This window comes from Punica granatum, chromosome 7 (genome assembly GCF_007655135.1).
Source record: "Punica granatum isolate Tunisia-2019 chromosome 7, ASM765513v2, whole genome shotgun sequence".
NCBI lineage: Eukaryota > Viridiplantae > Streptophyta > Magnoliopsida > Myrtales > Lythraceae > Punica > Punica granatum.
In genome coordinates, this window is record NC_045133.1 from 15,103,206 (window position 1) to 15,126,928 (window position 23,723).

At 35.0% G+C, this 23,723-nt stretch overlaps 1 protein-coding gene across 1 annotated transcript; it reads left to right on the plus strand.

Annotated features, from left to right (window-relative positions):
- The first annotated feature begins 21,562 nt into the window (after positions 1-21,562).
- On the plus strand, positions 21,563-23,718 carry LOC116214421. The gene is made up of 3 exons (XM_031549829.1): positions 21,563-22,763; positions 22,874-23,016; positions 23,155-23,718. The coding sequence occupies exons 1-3, from the start codon at positions 21,563-21,565 to the stop codon at positions 23,716-23,718; spliced, it is 1,908 nt and encodes a 635-aa protein (XP_031405689.1).
- Positions 23,719-23,723: the final 5 nt, after the last annotated feature.

A 23,723-nucleotide genomic window follows, 5' to 3' on the forward strand; every position in this document is an offset into this window, starting at 1 on the left:
AAAGGAAAATGTCAAAATAATATAAGGGTAAAGTGGTAAAATCTTTACTAATTTATAGGTTAATATATTGTATATTATAAAGAAATATTCAGAATATATGAAAACAAATATTTCAATCACTTATTATCATATCGTTAACAAATAAACATATTGATCATTTTAAGAAAATATGTAATAATATATACTTATATAAACTTAAAATTGATTAAAAAAATATAAGCACTTATAAAATGTTAATTAAGTAAAACTCTCATCTACAAATATATATATATATATATATATATATATATGTTCTATCTCCCATAACCAATAGGGTCAAAAAAATAATTTAAATTTTTTTTATATATAGTATAAGGTCATAAAGGTAAATGTCTCAATAAACAATTGTAAATGCATATACAATTAGGTCTAAATTAGTAAACGCATATCAATCATTAAATACTTAATAATTTTATTATACAAGCATATTCTTGATTAAAATATATAATTTCAAAATTTATTTATAAAAATTAAAATTTCTTAAAATAAGTATCTATAGAAAACTTTTCGACATAATTAGTAACTAAAAGAAAAATCTACTATATATGCAATAAGTATGCATAAATATTGAACGCTTTTGAAATAGTAATATATAAATCTATTTAAAAATTATTAAAAATAGATGATTTGCTCTTCTTTTTTGTTACAAAATACATGGAGGTCATCTATTACAATTTTTTAGAATTTGATATTCAAGAAACTGTAACATGTTTTCTAAGTAATATCAATTTTTTCATGCATATTTGATATTATAATTCATTTCTAATTATTCTTAATTTGTTATTGTACGCACTAGTATTTGAATGCTTTCAATTTGAGAAACTATATATATATATATATATAAAGTTGTATCTCTTGTAATAAATAGGGTTAGAAATTAGAAAGGTAAATATTTATTGATATGGGGCTAGAAAGATCAATATGTATATAATAAATAGGTTAGGAATGTAAACGCTTAGTGATATAGGTCTAAAAAGGTCAATGTCTAAATAATATTTATTATTATATCTAATTTAAATGAATTAATTTAAAAATAACTAAATTAGAAAAAAAAAAAGCTTTACTTGAATTAATTTATCTAAGTAGTTTTGCCCTCAATCTATAAAATTTTATTTGTACTTAAAAATTAAAAAAAATAGAAAAGAAACTTTACTTGAATTAATCTATATATATATATATGTATTTAGGGCAAATTACAAAAAAAACCCAAGTTTTGTAAAATGTCTCAGTTTTGTCCTAAATTTTGTTTTGTAACAAAAAAAACCATAAGTTTTCTAAAATGTCTCAAAAATGACCTCCGTTATAACTTCCGTCAATTTTTGCCTACGTGTGACCTACGTGGACTGTTAAAGGGACCCACCATCAGCAACAAAAATTGACGGAAGTTATAACGGAGGTCATTTTTGAGACATTTTAGAAAACTTATGGGTTTTTTTGTTACAAAACAAAATTTATGACAAAATTGAGACATTCTACAAAACTTGGGTTTTTTTTTTAATTTACCCATGTATTTATAGTTATATATGAAGTTGTATCCCATGCAATAAATAGCGATGAGATGGTAAACTCAAACTATATAAAATTTTAATTCAATTTTTGAAATAATTTTGATTAAATTAAAAGTAATTTTAATATCATATATATTTTTGGGCCACATTTTACACAAATACAATTATTGTAGGTGATATGACCACACGAGTTACATATTAAAATAAGAATCATATTTTTTATAATGACTCCTCAATAAAAAAATAATTTATGAAAAATTAATTGAAGTGATTGATGACTATAGAGCCTGTAGTTGAACTAAAATTAATATTAATAAATAATTAGACTTTGATGTTACCGATCTCCGATCTTAATTCATGTAACTAAACTTAGTATGAAAAATAATGTTCATATTATATGAAACAAATAATTCTCCAAGCCCATAAAATTAATTATAATATATTCTGTCAGCACCCCATTTTGGTCCACTGGTTACAACAAAGTCTTGAACTAATTAGGCCATAATATGAGTCCAACAGAAAATAATTAGACAAAGTCGGTTCACTATTCAAGATCTCATTCATTTTCAGCAAAAAACTAAAGAAATTCAGTCAGCATTTTGGGGGAAATATCGGCCAAGTTTATGGATAGAAGAAGAAAGGAAGTTCATTAAACCGTTTTTCCAATCTTGAGCAACATTCCTATCGAGATCTTTCTTTCCTCCTTGCCCATAATTTTCATTCATTGCTCCTATTCATTTTCAGCTAAAGATGGGGAAGAATTCAATCAGCATGATGAGCATAATAGGAGCCAAGTTCAGCTGAAAAGAAAAAGAGGAAGTTCGTGGGAATTTGCCCGGTTTTTGGCACCGCTTTCCAATCTAAACCTGCCTTTCTCTTCTTACCTTTGACCCTCAAGCAATCAGCATTCAGTCCAGCACCGGAGCAAGAGGAGAGGAGGGAGAAAAGAGCAAAATTCGTCCAAATTCAATCGGGGTAGAATAGAGCAAGAAAAATCCCATTAATCGCTTTCCCGTCTTGTACGCTTTCCGATCTTGGACCACTTTCCCATATTGCCACTCCCCCTCATTCATTACGCTTCCATTCAGCAGAAAATAGAGGGAATAGGAGAATAATTACGTCCAGGTTCAAGGAGAGCAGAAGAAAGAAAGAAAAAAGTCATTAAACCGCTTTCCCGTCTCACACAACTTTCCGATTTAAACCCTTCCTTCCTCTCTTACCCATCACCCTCATTGATTCAGGAGAGATGGAGAGGTTTTCAGCAGATAAGAGTGAAAAGAGAACAGAGAGAATTCGGAGAAAAGAAGGGCGGTAGAGGAGAGAACAAAAAAAAAACCGTTATTGTCAAAAAACGTCGTTTTTCGAGCAAAACATCCATCTATCCTCACCCAAACTTCAAAAAAATACATACCCCACCTATTTTCGACCTCCTAAATCGATTTCTGAGCTTAGTTTTAGCATTTGAGGCCTTCAACCCCTCGTTTCAGCAGATAACAGAAACAGCACAGAATCGGGTTTCCATAGCCCTTCCCGGGTCCTAGGCATGCCATTTCCTCTCACGATCATGGTGAGTTGTGCCTACACCTCCTAAGGGTTCCTCACGACCCTCACTCTCCCTCGTGACAAGGTGGTCACGTGCCGAGAGCCGATCAATCGCGCACAACCTCCATTTCCCTCTTTCCTTCTCCTCGGGTTATCACAGTTTTTACCGATTTTCTTTTGTCATTTTTTGGTTTGTTCAGGCCCTTGCACGCCCAAAGCTTGTCACGACCACCTTAAGCAGTCCCTTGGGAGTTGAGAGGGCCCGTGCCTATACCGTGCAACCACATTGAACCATCCAAGCCATCACCTTTCTTCCCGGGAGCCGCTGCTGTTTTTTCTGGACAGCTTCTGTGCAACCGAATCTTCCGACTCTCTTACCACTTCTCCGACTCTTTTCTCGCATTCTGAGGCTAGGTATAACTTCTCTACAACTTAGAGAAGTAGGTCTCTTAGTTATCTAGGCTTGTGGGGTGATAAGGTGAACCCGATTCGACTTAACTTCCATGTTCTAAGTTTATTTATTTATTTATTTATTTATTTTTGTTTTGCATGTAAATATCGACTTATTGTATGTGTGTTTACTGCTGGAGTGTTGGACGAGTGTCAATAACTCATTTCATATGCTTTTTCTTAGATCCCAAGTTTGGCCCTTGAGCAATTTGGTGAACCATCCGACTTCAAAATGAGCTGAAATTTTTACCATAAGTTCTTGATGTTATTTTAAGATCCTACACAAAATTTCATATTTTTCTGGGTGCTTCAACTCCGAATAAAAATTATTTACCGAACTTTTTGTCTATTCGATAGATCAGATCACATTGATTTTTGGGTCCAATGTAGCCCTCTCCAGACTGAATCTAGATCCAAAACAGACTCCTTGACCCCGATTCAACTCTTTTTTCATATTTATTGAGTTTACGATTTACCTCGTTTTTCGTGCCGATGCTGTTTTATCGATTTCTTTAAATATCGTGTTTGCGTTTGTATTGTGTGTTTGTGTGCGTCTCCAAGAACATGGCGGCATCGGCTTTGTAAAATGTGGGTTATTATCGTGTTTGATGTCTTATGCATGCAAGAACCGGTTAAAACCGATTCTTGGAATTGATTGCAATTACATTTTTTGTTTAATTATTAGTTTCGTGTTAGTTTGTATGTTAGGCGCGTAGTTTCGAACAACCATCTCATTAATCCATAACAATTGAGGTTCAAGATCTCAATCACTAAACCACTCCACAAACGGGAAATTGGATGTATCATTTGGTTAATTAAATCATTCGGCTTAAATAAAATTGTATGAACTGGCTATCAATTTATAAACGCGTCGATGAATCATAAACCAACGGAAATGCCTTTTTTACATTCACAATTTCAAAATGCCAAGACGCGTAACACTAATAGAGTCGATGTCTAGGTGGATTTGTGCACTTTGACTCGAGTCCGAGCCCGATTTGAGGCAACTCAAGTCGAAACACACAAGTCTCCTTTAGACCCCTTCGTGTCACGCGATCTCAACTTTTCATTAACTCTTACACATTTCGCAAACCAAAGGGCATAACTGTTGTTTCGTGATTCGCCGACATTCTAGGCGTTCAGGAGGTCGAAACACCTTGATCTATGGGTAAGAAGGGGCAGCCCGTTCGGGTGCGAGTCTTATTCGCATGGCCCGTTTCATCCACTTTCGGTGTTTGTGTCATTTTACCGTAGATTCGGTAGTTAGCGTTATTAGTTTTGTCACAAAACGTGTAAAACCAAACTAATCATTCACTCAGCTTATATAAACATTAGATAATGACTAGGTGGAATTCTAGGTTCCAAATCTAGAGTCAAAACATGAGTTTAGCGTATTCAGTGAAATCTCAGTGTCATTTGCAGAGTAAAGTCTTAAAACAAACTCACACACATAGTTGACTTAAGAATTGCATTTTAGCATATTCATCTGCTTGCCTAGGGTAGGAAAATTGTTTGCCAAGTAATCCCGGTTAATAATTGACTAAATCACGTAAATTCGGTCTAATACACAACTTGTCTGCACTTGTCTATTTATCCGTTATTTGTCTGTTTTTATCTGTTTATATAAGTTTTTATCAGTTTTCTTCTATTTTTCACTTTTATTTGTTGATTTGTTGCGGTTCGGGTCCGAACCCTTAGGATACGATTTACACGGGTCCAACGCCCCTTAACCGTCGATCACGGGGTCCAATGCCCCCATACACCGAGTGCGTATCTTAATTTAATTTTCAGTCTTATCCAAACCACACGGTGAGCACGAGTGGAATAATGACCGAACGCGAACCGATCGGGATTCAGTCGTTGTAATTTTTATTTTTATTTATTTGAGAGAACAATGTAAGGGTTTATGTTGTACATTTATTTATGTAAGAATCACGGTCGAAGAGTGGACGGTCTGAGTGTTTCTTCGAATTTACAATGTCAAAACGAGCGAGTCGAGTGCAACCCTAAATTATGCAATAAATAAATGAAATGGCAAGCCTAGCAAGCTAGAGTACCGAAAGGGCGTATGGGATATAGGCCCATACGTAATAGAACCCCCGAATTCGGAATTTTCGGTTTCTGTACAAACCATTGCCTTAGCATACTAGGTGTATCCCATACCCCTAGACCCGGACAACTCACCGGCCCTCGACTTTCGAGTTGTAAACAGGTAGTAGTGACTCCTTCTCACGTGCATTCGTCGCGCGTCCCTGGGAAGGTGGATACTCCCAAGCCGCGTTGCATTTAGGCGCGCGCATGCGTGCCCCGACGAGACGAAATTCAGGTGCGCACATATTCATTTATACTTTGGATAATGATTTATATAAGTTTATTTTATTAGAAACCCAAAAAGAATAATTACATTAAAAAACATTAAGAAATGTAATCTTACGTTTGAATGCAAAATTTTCAATTAAATTCCATAAACAATTATTTGTGCATAGATTTTCATCACACAAGGCAAAAACTTGCGACATGAGGAATCTGACTATTAAATCTTTTGGACATAAAATGATTCTAATGAAATTCGCCATTAATAACCTCTCGAGCTCTCTCTTTAATGGGGAATTCTATTAGATTCATTTTTTGTCCAAATATTATTGACATGGTCATATTCCTCATGAAAGAAGGAACTACAATAATCACGGGTCGTAATTTCGTTGTACAGTTTGAGAGATATTGCTTTCCAAAGGTTTTACGCCTTGTGTAATGAAAATCGAATTTCAACAGCAATTTCCTAGCTCGTTTCTTCCCTTTTTGACTCAAGAAATGTTTCGTAGTTGTAGACCTATATATGAGCTTTCCGTAGCATCCAAGAACTCGCAAATTGGTGGCTTGAGCAATGAGAACAGTCGGCTTGAATTTGGCTCGACGAACTCTTCTTGACATCTAGCGATGGGAGGGGCCCTCACGCTCTACATGTGAGCATCGTTAAAAAAAAGGGGAAAATTCCAGGACATATTACAGTTTGAAAACAAGTATCACAGTGCATCATATTTCAAAAAATTAACATGATGCATCAAGAAAGTTTTGAAAATTTTTACCGTGCATCATATCGTTACTCTTCCGTCCAAAATGGGATTGAATGGTGATGTTACAACATTTTCAAGGACATTATTGCACAAAATAAAACTTGAGAGATTTAAACGAAATAAAATGAAAAATGTAAAAAATAAATAAATAAAGGGGCTAATCGGGGGCGCCCGCCGGCCACCCGGCACCCCCGCCAGCAATCGACCCCCCCATTGGGGTCGTCGGTCGGCTTAGACCAAGCCGGCGACCCCAATCGGGGGGTCGAGTGTTGGCGGGGCCCCCGATCAGTCCCTTCGTTCTCTTTTCTTTTCTTTTTTACATTTTCTATTTTATTTCGTTTAAATCCCTGAAGTTTTATTTTGTGCAATAATGTCCCTGAAAATGTTGTAACTTCACCATTTAATCCCATTTTGAACGGAAGAGTAACGATATGATGCACGGTGAAAACTTTCAAAATTTTCTTGATGCATCTTGTTAATTTTTTGAAATATGATGCACTGTGATACTTGTCTTTAAACTGTGATATACGGTGTCATTTTTCAAAAAAAAAATAACGTGCCACGTCAATTTCTTTGTTCAAAAAGGATGAAAATTTCATGGTGGGATAAATTTGACACTGAACCCTAAATGTTAGACTGCCTCATGTCAATTTGAAAGGTCATACTAAAATTGAGAAAACGTCACAAGATTAAGATACATGCCATTATTTACCCTACCAATATTTAGTTTATTTGTTAAACATGCACCCAAATTCCAAAAAAAAAATCATTAATTAAATACAATTAAAACTGTTGTTTATGATGGACATGTGTCGCTCCATTAAATTTTGCACCTTTTTTTTTATCTTTGCCTAATCGTGTTTTAAAAGTTTGAAGGGGGCTAAGAGGTTAGAATTGCTAATTTGGTGTAGTGGTAAAGCATGCCCCCTTGGTGTTGACATCTGGAGTTTGATTCCCTGCCCATCCGAATTGAAAGCAACATTTTATTCTTTCTTTTTAGGGTAAATTATAAAAAAAAAACCCAAGTTTTGTAAAATATCTCAATTTTGTCCTAAATTTTGTTTTGTAACAAAAAAAACCATAAGTTTTCTAAAATGTCTAAAAAATGACATTCGTTATAACTTCCGTCAATTTTTGCTGCTGATGGTGGGTCCCTTTAACAGTCCACGTAGGTCACACGTAGGCAAAAATTGACGGAAGTTATAACGGATGTCATTTTTGAGACATTTTAGAAAACTTATGGTTTTTTTTTGTTACAAAATAAAATTTAGGACAAAACTGAGATATTTTACAAAATTTGGGTTTTTTTTGTAATTTGCCCTTCTTTTTATATACTCCTAACATTTTTCCTCAACCACCCGTATTTATAATTTTTTTTTATAAATATGTAATTTTTCTTTTTTATATATGAAAAACAACTTAATCACTTCGATATAAAAAATGATTATTTTTTTATAAATATAACCATAAATTAAGTATTATCTCTAAATAACTTAATCATTTCATTATAAAAAAGATTAAATTTTTGGTATATATAACCATAAATCAAGTATTATCTACTAAATATAAATGATAATATAAAATGTAATACAATAGATTTGTTAGTTTTTTTAATGACTAAATAAAATTACTTCCACAATATTGATACAAACATCTTGATACATGCCATTTTACATACTTATATTAAATTAAAATGAATTAAATATTGGGTAAATACCACAATAAGTCAAATATTATATACCAAATATAAATTAATGATGATATGAGACATAATACAATAGATTTTCTAGCTTTGTTTAATCACTAAATAGAATCATTTACCTAATATTAACATGCAAAAAATTACATCTACCATCCATATTATTTTTATTTTTAAAATGATATGTTTACCATTAATATTTTCTAAATTGACTCTTCAATATTCAATATTTTTTTGCTCACATCGTAAAACAAAACCATAAATTATGAATTGTTATACATCTATTAGGTATGCTATTCAAATAATACTGGGTAGAACATCCATACTTTCTGAAAAAAAAAAAAATTATTACTTACAGTAAAATACATTTCTCTATGCACATTTTGTTTATGAAGTATGACATAAGATAAATAAATAAAATATATGGTAAGTTATCTAAAGGTAAAGATAATAAAAAAATTTGATGATATGTAGAAACAATTATATTTTTCTCAAAGATAATGAAAGTATTATTAGAATTTCAAATCCAAAAAGACGCATAAATTTTAAAGAAATGATGATACAATTAAGTTAAAATTTTAATTTTGTTTGATAAAATGATCTTTCTTACACATTAATTCTTTATTACAATAAATGTGCACATGATTTAATAGATACAGAAATTTGTATAGATTATTTATTTATGGTTGACATTATTAAGTTTTACAATATGATCTATTTCTTGAACAATTATGTAAAATTTATAAATAATTAGTATTTTTGGATTAAATCAAATATCATAAAAATCAAATGACCCGCTGAACCGACAGCAGATCACAGGAGTTCAGCCTAGTATTTGTTAAACTTGCAGACACGAATCGCCTGATATAGACTCATGACGAAGGACATACTAATAGATGTAATGTTGGACGCTGTTCTAGACTTTACTATGAGAGAGAGGTGCAGTGCACATGCTTCTCAACTAGTATAAATAATTTTTCTGTCCTTTGATATAATAAATCCTATATTATGATTTTTTTCGGCTACAAAAGGAGATCCATGTGTCTAGTAAAATTAAATAAACCTCTTAGGTGACGTTTGGTTATGAAGTAAAGTATGATTCTATTTATCTCCACGGAACGAAGATGAAATTCGCCGAAACAATGTGATGAAATGAAGGGTGGCTTGCTGATTTGAAATGAGAATGGTCATCTCAACGGGAACTGCCTCATAAGAAAACACAAGCAGGTCAAGTCCTTGGCAGATTTACGTGTCGCATGGGAGAGCTTTGGAGAGGGAGATGTTCTCGTAGCAATAGCTGATTCTGATGGGTATGTGAGTGCCATAGGACTATGACTATTATCTATGCTCTAATAAGCTCATCATCACTTACTCACAAAAAAAAAAAAAAAACAGATTCATCTTTTTGTTGAAATTTTATTAATATTTTCTCACACCAAATCACACGCAAACCATTGTGATCTCTACTGACCTCGACTGCGGCCCGGTTGCGTGGCCACCAGCCCCAGTTGATGTTTTTCCTTTTCTTTGTTTCCCTTTTTTTCTCAATTTGAAGGTTACGTCAATCGAAAATTCAAACGTGAATGAGTCGTGTCAACAATTAATCGACAAAACAATTCCTTTTAAAAATTGGCAGCAAAAATTAAAATTGTGATTTTTAAAATCAAATTTTAAATGTTAGTTTTATTTGAAAAAATCTCAAATATGATGACTTTACAAGCAATTTGTGCAACATTTTTAAATTATTTTTTCGATTACAAAAGAGTTCCATAGATTTTACAATGATATAGAATTCCTAAATATTTAATAAAAGACACTTATAGTCCCATTTGAATATATAATCTAGAATTTATTAATTACTAAGCGATGACATACGTCAATACATTATACTCTCTTTGACTTTTTTTATGATTATTGTATTGTAAAATGATGGTAAAATTGCTATATAACAGGAACAGAAAAATAGCAAAAAAATTTCTAGATTTTAGGGTGACAGGAGATTTATCAAGGTACAAGTGGACCACATATAGGCATGCCACGCATCGATCTTGCGCCATCAATTTTCTGTCATTATTCTGTCATGTGACTTATAAATTTGCATTGCTAGTCACAATCCAAAGCTCGTCTTCTCATGTGATATAGACGTCACCGACAGTTGCCTTATCAATACAGTTAACTCGTGTTGATCCCGAAATGACTCGTAAGGGCCAACTCCCCCAAGTCTAGCATTTGAATTCTTGAATCCTTGTCGAATGTAGATATATCACATATTGCTCATTTAGATGCAGATTTCTCTTTATTATCAGCATCCAGCGTCTTGGCTAGGCCTCCATACCATGACAATTTCACCTCACCAAGCTGCGTGATGTTTGGACATTTATTACAATAGGGCTGCTGCCCATAAGTAGTTCTTTCTGGTGGGCAATTGCTTTCACGTCGAGGCTTTGATCGTGATTGTTTGATGAATTCCTTCCCTTTTCATTATCATGGACTCATCTCTTCCATTCATTTGGCCTACTATAAGTCAAAACGGGCAAGTCCATTTGGGAAATGTTTTTTCCTGGCGATTTTATTTATTTATTTTTACTAATTTGATGGTTGGACAATGTTTGGATTTTATAATTGAATTTTCAGTCACAATCCAAAACACTTACTTTTACTGTACAAGAGTTTTGAATTTTATACAAGAGCTTTTTGTATAAACTGTGTAAAATAATTTTATACAAAATCCAAAACTCTTGTTGTACTTGACCCATTACTGAAATTTAACCACAGAATCCAGAAATTTCCCTTTAATGGTCATGCCTTCCAAATTGAATAGTGGAGAATGTATGGACATTAATGCTTCGGCAGGACTCAGGCAAAAGGCTACCCCTTGAATGGTCCTGTGCGGAGGTTTCTGATTTGATGGAAGGCGCGAGATTCGCTGGATGGATTTGATGGTATCAAAATTGAAATTCTCATCGAATTTTTTCAATTTATAGACTTTTTGGAAGAAAAGGAGGAACTCCATCCACCGGAATTGCCACCATTTCTCTCGCCCCTCGACCTGAGCTCCCATTGGCCTCTCTTGGTCGGTCCGAGCTTCCGAGGGGTGGTCGAGGGATTGCAGCGGCGAGGGTTGGAGGGACGTGTGCTTGAGGGGGCCAGCCACCCTCCACTCTCCAAAATCCACTCTTTTACATAATTTATTTTATTATTATTTATAAAGATTATGTATTTTTTTTAAAAAAATAATATTCCCGATCCGGAATAATCTCACTATTAATATGAAAAAATTTAAAAACTATGATGCAAATTCAAGAGAAACAAGTGACCAGCGTCTCCAGTAAAATATTATCAAAAGCAAGTAGCCACCTTTTAAGAAGAGTCCCAAGCAATATGTGACGTAACAATTCTACAATTTAGTAGATTGATCATAAATCTGTCTCTTTACGTTTCAATACAGGTCATTTCGGTAAGGTGAGATGACATTACATTATTGCGTCATTTATCATGTTACTATTTGTGGTCACACGAAGGTTACGCAAGGAGAACTATCTTATGTCCTACATAGCGCTCATCGATGTGTCGTCCCGTCTTTTAGTATTTTATATAGATATGTAATATTTTTATTCACCTTTTTCCCACCATATATTTTTAATGATGATTTGGAGTATAATGATATTGAAGACTAATTTCAATCGTAATTTCAGGGCAAATTCAAGAAGTAAACAATACATATATATAATTAATATTTTACACGAAATCGCTCGCGTAGCACGGGCACAAAATTTAGTATAGATATTTTTAATAATAATCAAAGCACGCAGCAGCAGGAAGTTAGCCCTGCTCCATGCGTGGTTCTTCTCATTTTCATGTGAGCACTGTCCCTTCCTCCCACGGTCTACTGATCCCTAGCAATATATAATGTCCGCCATGTATGCACAGTACATGTTGGCCTGCCTGACTATGTCTGGAGGGCTGCCGTCGTCTTCAACTGCCCCGACATATTGTATCCTATATAATTTCTATCGTTTTCATCCAGTTATGTATATGTGGCATTAATTATAACTAGCGGGAGGACCTAGCATTTCATTCCGGGTAAGATTTTCATTCGCTTTCTTTTCTAAGAATTACCAAAAATAAACAAAAGAAGGTGTAGTATAGTAGCGTATATTTTCGTATGGTAGTCAAGAGATTTCATATTCAATATTTAGTGGGACTATTTGTGCTCATTTACTATTAAATTTCTATTTTATTATATTAGGCTTACGACTTTTCATTGTAACTAAAAAAAGAATTAAAAAAGTGAGAGTATTCTAATTAGAGAATAATTGCTAGTAATAATTTCATGGCATTTTATTCAGAAATATTTTAATCTTTATATACATCTCTACAATATTTATTGTAATTTGTTACATGGTACGTTTAATATTTTCAATTATATCAACATTTTGATAATTATTTAATAGTGATTTTATTAACCTTATTGTTGCCACCAATTAAAATTAAACACTTAGTTACTTTTTAAATATTAGTTAAGTTACATTAATTTACCATATCAATTCGATTGAATTTACATGTTTTTTTTATAAGAGTTCTAGATAACTATTATTATGGAGAATAATAACCATCTATATTAAATGTTCTGAAATGATATGTTTTTGTTCATATTTCTTTACATTTATTCATATTACTATTCATTAATATTATAATTTCCATATAGTTCAGCTATACATGCTCTGGATGCCTTGGAAGAGTAGATATACAAAGACTAATTTTTTTGAAAGAAAAAAAAGTGCAATTAACATTAAAATTGCAAATACCATTAAGAGCCTGCTGGGGTCATTGACAACATTAGGAGGTGGTAGCCGTTGGCGAGGCCACCCGCTCGTGGATTGTGATGAATAGGACCTTCTCAACTATTCTTTTTTTATTATTATTATTTTTCTGATTTTAGATGCCGTGTTGGACCAAATAAAAAATAAACACATGGCAAGCGGCACATGAATACTAATATCTGAATTGAGCACTTGGCTTAATTTGGGGAAAATTCAAGAAAGATTTGTAAAATTAAATTTGCAACTTTTGATAAGTAAACGTAATAATTTTATAGGTCATTTACCCAAATTCAGAAAAAAAAGACTTATTCTTTGTTAATTCCTACTTAATAGTTAATAGATCAAAGTTAATTGTAACTGGATGAAAGGCCATGCACAAGCACGGGCTAGAATCGTCATGCATATAAAAAAAAAAAACAACGACCACTATTTGAATGGATATATAGGTAAGACAATTTCGTTAGTGACTAAGATTTGTGACCAACTCTTTGTAAAAATAATAGTAACCTTCTTTCCAATCGTACAATCTTGTAGGGCACTTGATTCAGTGAACAAATATTACCCATATCTCTATAAGCGAAAGGACTAAGGACGGAATCTACCTATAATCGTGAAGAATTTCTTCCACTCTTAAGTTAAAATTATAATGCATCCCAATGTAAAAGAATCTCACTTTCAACGTGACAAAAAAAAATGTGATTCAAATTCATGAGAAGGAAGTGACCAATCTCACAAGTAAAACATTACCAGAAGCAAGTGGCCATCTTCTCAGAAGAGTTCCAAGCAAAATGAGAAGAACTATTCTGTGTCTTGAAAGACTTAATACTGCAATTTAATAGATTGATTATAAGTTCGTCATATCATCTTCCAATGCATGTTCGGTTTTAAAAGGTGAGGTGACATCACATTATTGCATTATTTGTTATGTTACTGTCGACGGTTACACAAAAAAGTAATGCAATGAGAACTCTACTTTATCTTACGTAGCGCTTCTTGATAGTTGGTCGAACGTTTAGTATTGTATATAGAAATAAATATAGATATATAGGCTTGTAAATCATGCCAACAGGTCAATTAGGGCTATGTGCTTGAGGCCCAGTCTGTCCTTTAATGTCGAATCTGGAGTCCAAGCTCACCATAGCTAATACCTACTGCAAGACTTATTCTGTTACTTTTCAGAAAAAGAAAAAGAAAAGGAAAAGAAAAACCTATTGTAAGGCGACCATTCAACGATCTGCGTGATTTGACCCCATGATCGAAAGCATGTTTTGGTGACAAAATTCCAATTTTGACTCTTCCTTAATCCCGTTATGAAATTTCCGTTCTCCTTTCCTAGCTTGATTTTTCAGTTCTGACTCGTTCTCCACGAGGGAAATTTTGAAAAAACCAATAAGCAACTCTCCATCACCGCCAGTTCCCCATGGCCGCCCCAGGGATGGGCCAGGTGTGTTTGGATTGAGAGTTGAGTTGAGTTGAGTTTTTATTTTAATTAGTTTGTAATAATTGTATTGTTGAATTATGAGAAAAAATGTGAAAAAGTAATAAATAATTGAGAGAAAATAATGATTAAGTAATGATTGTGTTGTTGAATTGTGAAAAAATAATGAATAGTTGAGAGAATTTAATATTAAAAATTAAATTGAATGGTTAAAAATATTTAAAAAATAAAAAAAGTAATGATTGTGATGTTGAATTGAAGATAAGTGAAGTTGAGTTGAGTTGGGTTAAACTTTGTTGCAAAAATAAACACACCCAGTGAGCGAGAATAACATATTCATGTACATACTAGGGTACTATAATAATCTATACAATAATTAATATATAATATAGTTGAAATTAATGATAAAACTATTTTATGTATAAAAATTATGAACTCTCGATTGATAGTAAATAATTTTTGTTTCTTAAAAGATTGTACTAATTAATATTTCATACGTTATAAAAGTTAATCTTTCTCTCAACTAATCTTAATTTGAATTTTTAATATTTCTAATTAGAGTACTATGATCGTAATATAATAGGCATTATGTGGTCCGGTAATTTTATGTGGACAACATTCTTGACAGTAAGTTTAATATTTATTAAAAGTATATCATGGCTAAAGCAAAGTTAATACCCAAACAATAATTACTCTCAAACAATATGTTAGTCTAACATTGCGTTTCACCAAAAAATAACGGCATTTCTAACATCACAAATAAAAAGAAATTACCTATACTGATGACGAATTGAGATACGTTTCTTTTACGAACTTTAGTGGTTATTTTCTCTAAGTAATTTGAGTCTTGTGATTAGAGAAAATTTACAATCAGAAGAGCATTATCCTTAGTGAGTAAGTAGATCGGAAAAAAAAAAGAAGAAAAAAAATATATATATAATAAAAAATAGGCTAGCGAGTGGGAGTCGCTCCCCATTCACCCTCTCTATGCCTGATAAAACAATAGTTTCAACTTTTTTTTAATGAAATGCTGTTGATGTTGTAATACATGTAAATGTAAGTAAATTATATAATTTGAGAAAAAGCAACTAATTAAAAGTGCTAACATGTGAAGGAATGGATGTTAGTGCAGTGGCATAAAGTGCCACTCGGAATCAAGAGATCTGGATTCGATCCTCACCAATGGGAGTTATGTGTCCATTTATTTGGCTTCATTTCATTTTCTTGTACTGGACCTATGTGTATCTCTTATTATCGAAAAAATAGAAGTGTTGACACGTGGCTTAATGAGGAAGAAGAATGGGACCTGTTTTGATCTATCTTAATATTACCTTATTTTACTATTTAAGGATTAAATATCGTTTGAAATAATTTGATCAATTAAAATGTATTTATTTTTATCTTTATAATATAAATCTTTAATATTTTTCAATTGAATTTTAATATTTCTTTTTTTATTCTACCAATAAATTATATTTTACAATAAACAATAATATGAAAAATAAAATAACAAGAGTAGAAGGAGATGATGACCGCTCTATGAATATATAGATACACTCCTTTTTGTCTTAAAAAATCACTTGGTTCAATATTTTTCTTATTGAGAATAAGATTGCAACCCTCATAATATTTATTAAAGATTAACAGTTATATTTAGCTCTAAGTTTTTAAGTTAAATAATTGATACTAATTCTTACCATCTTTATAATAGTCATTTAAGAAAATATTAAAACTATTGAGATAACAGATAATATTTCAATCTTCACCTAATTAGGGAAGAAATTAGGATGCAAAATTACCTAAATGACCTACTGTCGATAGGCAATTACGCACTAGCGATTTGGTTGGGTTATATTAGCCTAAAACTTGAGACTTGTTTGGAGTCGCCATTACACCGTTTAACTTGGCCGGTGAGCCACCTAAGTCTCTAATATGGTTAAGATACTACCACCTTTTATTTTGACTCGGTCTTGAACCAGAAATCTAGACTCGGGGGTTCTATTATAACACCAAGGCCCACAAGTGAGGGCATTGCCCGAATCGGTACCCCATGGGTTTTACTACCTAACACTTATTTTATTTATTGTCCAATTGTTGTATCTAGGGTCTTATTCTTGTATATATACATATGTACAAGTATGAAATTACAAATACAAGTACACCACACGTGTACCCATACATCCATTCCATACATACATCAATCCCTGCACTACAGTCACATTCGTTCTCATTCATCCATCCATGGACCCAATGGGCCTTGTTGGGCTCAAGAAAATTTAATTGGGCTTAAGCCCAAAAATAGAAAAATGGGCCTATTGCCCAATCCTATGAAAATCTAAGTCAATTCTTCTAAGTCTACTCATTTTATTCACAATTTTATTTTTTCTTCGTTTTTCCTAATTTCATTATGGCCAAATTTAAGTGATTATCAAATTAATCCTTGTAAGAACCTCGTTTCGGCTCTAGGATCATTGTTTAGGGAGCACTCAAATCAAAGAACCTACAAAGCACCCCAGGATCGCCCGTAAGATACGGACTATCAAGAACAAACAGATGCGTCCTCGAGTATTGAGTATTTAATTTTGACTATCCGTGCCTATATTCAAAATCCATATGAGTTAATGGCAATATTTCTTTCTCCCGGATAAGCATGTAAAACGAATTTCGAAAACTTGATGCTCACTCTCCGAAGACCTTGTTTTAAACCCAATTACTCGTATTTTTTTTTATGTAAAAATGCATGATGAATTTTCTCTGATTAAAACTTGTTGATTCAAATATTTTATCCAATAGGACAATGGTTCGAGATGGAGAAATTGAGATTCTCACGTACCGAAAATATTCATTTCGGGGTGGTTTCTAGTTAAGAAATTTTTTCTAAACCCAAAGATATTTTTTGATAATTTTTCTCCACTCAAAAGTGCTTTAAAATCCCCAAAAATGGTGAAAATATAACGTTTTTGAAAGTTTGAGGGCAGATATGTTATTTTTGCCCTACCAAACCAGTTCAGACCAACTCGTTCGAGTGAGCTCCTATCGGGATGAATATTTACGACTGCGTGCGGTTTGCTCCCGCATCCCTATACGGAGGCGGGGGTACCAACTGCGCCTGCCGGCCAACTGTCCCAACGGACTGATTCGGACAGTTGGACCCATCCATAACTCTCAAATTTTAAAAATTAAATTGCATTTTGTAAAACAACCCCTGACTCCCTTATGCCTACAAATAAGGGTCCATTTTCAGCATTAAAAGACTTTTGGCAATTCATGTGTTGAAACTCTGCTAAGGTAACCCCAAAATTCCTAATAACACCTATAGTTCATAAATATTTAGTAGGATATAATGAGCTTGAGCCCGATTACACCATTTCCAAGCTCGGGATCCCGAACCATTGCCTGAACTAAGGTGAGAGGAGGTCTAGGACCTCTGTCCTGAACCGAGGCTGCTCTCGAGCTTGTGCCTTGGTTGTTACATGCTTAATTAGCTTAAATACGTATAGATTAGATGACTAGGTTGGTAAATTGTGTGAATTAGAGCTTAATTAGGATTAATTGAGTAGTATCTTGCTTAATTAGGTTCGAACTTGGCTAATTAATCTTGATTATACTCGAGGAAGACTAATTGCATGTTAATTGGACTTGATTTGGTGTTGAATGAGTCAATTTGTGTATAATTAGTTATAATAAGTCGTAATTAGTTGTAATTAGTCTATGTATGTGCTAATTAGGTTCTAATTGGGCTTAATCGTGCTTAATTACTCGTGATTGTATTCTGGTAGTGTGGTGATTTGGTCTAATTTGGGGTCAATTGGGTATAATTAGGCTTAAATCGTGTGTAATCGGCTTAATCACGAACTCGGCTATGATAGGGTCTTATTAGCTTAATTAGGTGAAATTAACATGAAATTGGGCTTTGCAACATTCTGAAATTTTCTGTAAAATAGGCTTAGGGGAGCTAATTTGATGATTTGTTGCTCGATTAAGTCTAATTAGCGTGTTTGACTTCGTATTGTTTGGATTTCTTGATTGGGTCTAATTAGTCTTAATTAGCTCTAAATTGACTTCTTAAGCATGCTGAATTTTTTTTGCTGAATTGATATGAGTCCTAATTGATTGAATTAGGGCTTGATTAGGCTAAATAATTGTTAATTATGTTGAGTATTCATTCTTCTTGTGTAATTAGGCCTAATTGTGGTCAATCCTTTCAATTTATGCTTCAATTGATGTATGGAGATCATGAATGTATGAATGATGTGTAAGGCTGAGTGGATTAGGGTTCAATTGATGATCGATTTCACTTACTTAGAGCCTAATTATGAGTAATTAGACCAATTTAGGTTAAATTTATTTAATTAGTGTTTTTGCCTTAGAAATTGGAATCCAATTGAGTCTAATTGAATGTCTTTAGGTTTGATTAATATGGATAGCCACTTTGTGAGTGTTGGTCGAACTTTTTTTTTGCTAACCCGGGGTGTCCAGGCTTCGCCCGACTAATCCCCAAGGCTCCGTGAACCCTCGGTGGCGCACAGAACGGGTAATAACGCCAAAAACGCTCCAGTGACCCCAAGGGGATTCGAACCCGAAATTTGGTGCAAATTTAGGCGCACTTTAACCACTAGGCCAAACCCCTTGGGGTTGAGTGTTGGTCGAACTTGTATGTGTTTAATTGTGTCAAAATCGGTCAAACCGTGAAATTGACATGTTAATTTGTAATGATCATGTATATTTGACTTAATTACACGAGCCTAGGGGTAATTAGATACCATTAGGGTGTCTTAGACACTTAGGAAGGTCTTTGGGACCTTGAGGGCGGGTCATTAGGACTCGGGATCCCATAAACCGGATTAGTCAACCACTTAACTTAATTGGATTAATAATTCAACCTCTTGTCTGTAAATTGGTTAAAAATGAATAATCACGTATATTGATACGAACCACGAGGTTAAGGGTAATTAATCCATGAATTGAGTCTTGGGGTCCAAATTAAAGGTCAAATTGACCTTGAGGGATTATGATCATTTCATAGAATTTTTGGGAATTAATTGGTTAATTCACATAAATATGATTATGTAAATCAAATCAGATAAAATCCTAAGCCGTGAATAAAATTTGTAAATATAGGGGATTAACTTAGAATTTTTCTAACTCAAGGGCCCAAAGCCCATTTTTCCCTTTTCGGGACTTACGCAGATTTGTAGGTTCACTCGGCTCACTTCATGGATGTTGGCCTGAATGTATGGCCAGTGATGTAAGTTGGCCTGAATGTATGGCCCATCTATTTTTCTTAGCCCGAATGTGGCCCATTATTCGAGAGTTGGACTGTATAATTGTATCAACACGTATATCGTGCGGAGTTTGTAATTCATTCTTTAATTTTCTCGTACATTCGCGACAATATACTCGACTCTAAGACTAAATAACTCAACTTTAACGAATAAAAAGTGTTAGAACTATTAGGAGCTCATGAGGGTATCAAAAGGGTGAGTTATTGGCTTGCGGGCCTCTAATCTCGTAACAAAGCCTCTGACTCGTTTCTCTGGTTAGAAAGAGCGAGTCAAACTTTAAATCCTTAGGTGGTTAGTATCATGACCCCTTAGGTAACTTAGGTGGCTCAACGACCAAATAAACGGTGTTGTTGCAACTCCAATTCCAATTGGATCCTAGGCCGCTTATCTAACAGAACATGCCGAAGTCGGCGGCGGAAGCCTAAAAACCAGGCCCGCGGGACGATCCCCAAATAATCTAAAGAAGGTCCTAATCCCTCAAGACTCTTAGGTCTTATTTGATTTGTTCCCAGGACTCCTTGGTGAGTTTACCCCAATCCATGGAATCAAACGTCGATTTACATGATTAGCCAATTTTAATTTCAATTAATCAATTATCACACAAATTGGACACTTAATCAATCAATTTCACCCTTATGTCCAAATGAGGTAATCAATTTATTTCCGACTCTAAGAGCCCTAATCCCTCAAGGTTACCTGAACCTTTCTCGATTAAGCCTTAGACTTTTATCTAAGTGGATGAATTAATTCCCAAATCTCGTGAGTTAAGTGTCGAATATATATCATTTAACCGATTTTAACTCCAATCAATCAATAAAACACAAATTGACACTTAGAACCAACAAATTGCAATTTCGTCGAGACCTACTTCACCATCACAGAGTCAAAATTCTTCAATTTTAGGGCCATGTGAATTGATTGAACCCATTTTGACTCTAACATCTAAATAGCCGAGACCTATTAACCAATTCCACCAATTTCAAATCAATTCGGCACAATTAATCAATTTGACCACAAGGACCCGAGAGCTTGCAATTCAAATCAAATGCATTTGACCTCAATTGACCCTCTAAACACACTCGGCCCTAGGAGACACGAAAGCGTAACTAAGCTAAACAAGCCTAATCCTAGCAAGTCTGCCCCTAATTAGGCACATGAAAATATAATCTAATCACTTGGCCTCATTAGCCAATTCTCATCCATAACATGAACATCATAAATAAACTAAGCTACAAAGACCCAAAGGCCTCTCCTCACACAAGCCGTGGTGGAATTGGAAGAATTCTCATCATGCATATTAAAGCTTTGAGAGGGGGTTTGGGGGTTTCTCAGTCTTTCTCCTGATATTAAATCGAGCTGGATCATATTTTCCCTTGCCACTGCCGACAACCTGTTCGACGAAATGCCTCACTGAGTACAATCCGAAGTTTCCTTCTCCGGTCGTCTCCAGTCTGGTCGTTCAGTCTCCAGTGTTGTCTTCCTGTCGGTGGTTTCGTCTCTGCTTTAGTCTGGTCGTTCTCTTTCCAGTGTTCGGGAGCTCGATTTTGCTGCTTCTGCGTGCAAGTAAGGTGTTCGATGATATGCTCATGAGAAGTGTGCACTTGTGGAATAGTCGTCCCCTGATTCCTGCTTGCTTGCTTCCTGCCTGCCTGATTCCTGGTTCCGCCGCTGAGAGGCCTGTGGGAGGCCAAATCTTCACCAGCAATGGCGGAATCGGCTCCTCAATCAGTAACAAATGGTGTCCAGAGTCTTCCGCAACCCATCTCCGGTGAGAAATTGGCACCGAAAGGGCCATTAAACTGGAGAAAAGTTTTTCCAAAGGTAAACCAAAATCTTGAGTACTTTGAAGGAGTCGACCACTGTAATGTAAAACCTCCATCGGAGATCCTGCAGATGGGACTCGACCAATGGTGCTACACTCTTGTTGGTCGATTCTTGGGCAAGACTCCCGAATTTGGAAAGATTGCTGCTGTTGTAAACGGTTTATGGGGTAAACAAGGGAAGGTTACGGTTAGCACCATGGGCTCCCTATTTATTTTCCAGTTTCCTAATGAGGATGTCATGACATGGGTTCTAGAAACAGGACCGTGGCATGTAGAGCGCAATTTTCTGATCTTGCAAAAATGGAGTCCGACTTTCACTGAAGAGGAACTGAGTTTGAAGAAGATGCCGATGTGGGCCCAATTGCGGAGAATTCCCCTTCAGTACTTCCATCCTAAAGGCATCAGCTTTTTAGCAAGTGCGATTGGTAAACCACTCTACATGGATAGAGCTACTGCCCTACGCTCGAGACTGGATTATGCTAAAGTATGTATAGAAATTGACTTTGGGAAGAAAATTCCAAGTGTTTTGAATGTTGATTTGGGAAATGAACACACAGTAGAGGTTCTTGTGGACACCCCATGGCTGCCTGAGAAGTGTGACAAATGCAAAGTTTTCGGTCACAGTTGCAGCAACCCATCTGCAGCCACTCCAGCAATACTGACACCAACCCCTGTGGAAGGGAGTTCTCCTCGGGCTGGTGAAAAAGCTGATGCTGAACGTGCTGAACTGTCCCCTCCTGATGCTGGAATGCTCGCTGGACAGGGAGTTTGCGAGTTGGAGGTCCCAAACTCTATTACTCCCACTCCCCCCCTTGCATCAGAGCAAGGAAAAGTGGCTGAATGGAGTGACTTGCACGGGGACAATATCGAAGTCCCTTCCAAAGGAGAGTCCTCACAGGTGAATAGCAAGCAAGTTCTCTTAGAAGATGTGAAGTCTCGTTCTGATGCGATCAGCTCAGATGATGAGCTGGAGGTATCCTCGCGTCGGGGAGTTACAACACAGAATCAGAGCATTACAGTGGAGGAGGTGAAATCAACCCAGAAAGTTCAAGGCAAAAGGAAACCTAGAACGGGCAAGGGAGGTAAACCTCCTAAATTACTATCATGATAATTACCTCTTGGAATGTTAGAGGGATAAATGACCCTCTGAAACAGAAAATGGTCTTTAAGTTTGCGAAGGAACACGATATAGGGATTTTTGCTCTCATTGAGACACGGGTAAAGGAAAACAATTGTCTAAAGATAGTGAATAAATGGAAGGGCTGGTTGTTGATGGAAAATTATCAGCATGCCCATAATGGCAGATTGTGGATTCTGATACGAGAGGACTTGCAGGTGCAATTCCTTAGCAAAACTAGTCAATATATCCATTTATTGGTAAATGTTCCCAAAGGAGTTGGTTGGGTTGTTTTGACTTTTGTTTATGCTTCAAATGACTTGTCGGAAAGAAGGGTGTTATGGCATGATCTGCAGACTTTAACAGTGGGTATGAGGTATAGTTGGATGTTGATGGGTGATTTCAATGCAATTAAAGAATTAGAAGAGGCCAAAGTAGTTGGGAGGGAAATTGTTGTTGATCAAAGTATAAGAGAATTTGCAGACTTCATTAGCACATCGGAGCTTAAGGATCACCCCTATACCGGCTGTTTTTTCACATGGAGCAACAAAAGACAGGAGGGGTTTCAAGCTAGGAAGATTGACAGAGCGTTGGTTAATGACTTATGGTTTCAACGGGATATTGCCTCAACAGTGGAATTTCTTTCTCCCGGAATTTCTGATCATAGTCCTATCATGTTGAGATTTGGTGCCAAAGAGAATGCGGGCCCAAAGCCTTTTAAGTTTTTCCATTTCTGGACTGAGCATCCAGAGTACTTGAAACTTGTGGAACGTGTGTGGATGGAGGTCCAGGAAGGTAATCCTATGGCAGTGCTTTACAAGAAATTGAGGAATCTAAAGAGACATCTGAAAGATTTCAATAGATCTTACTTTGGGGATGTGCATGCTAAAGTTGACGCCTTGCAAACTCAACTCGCTTAGATCCA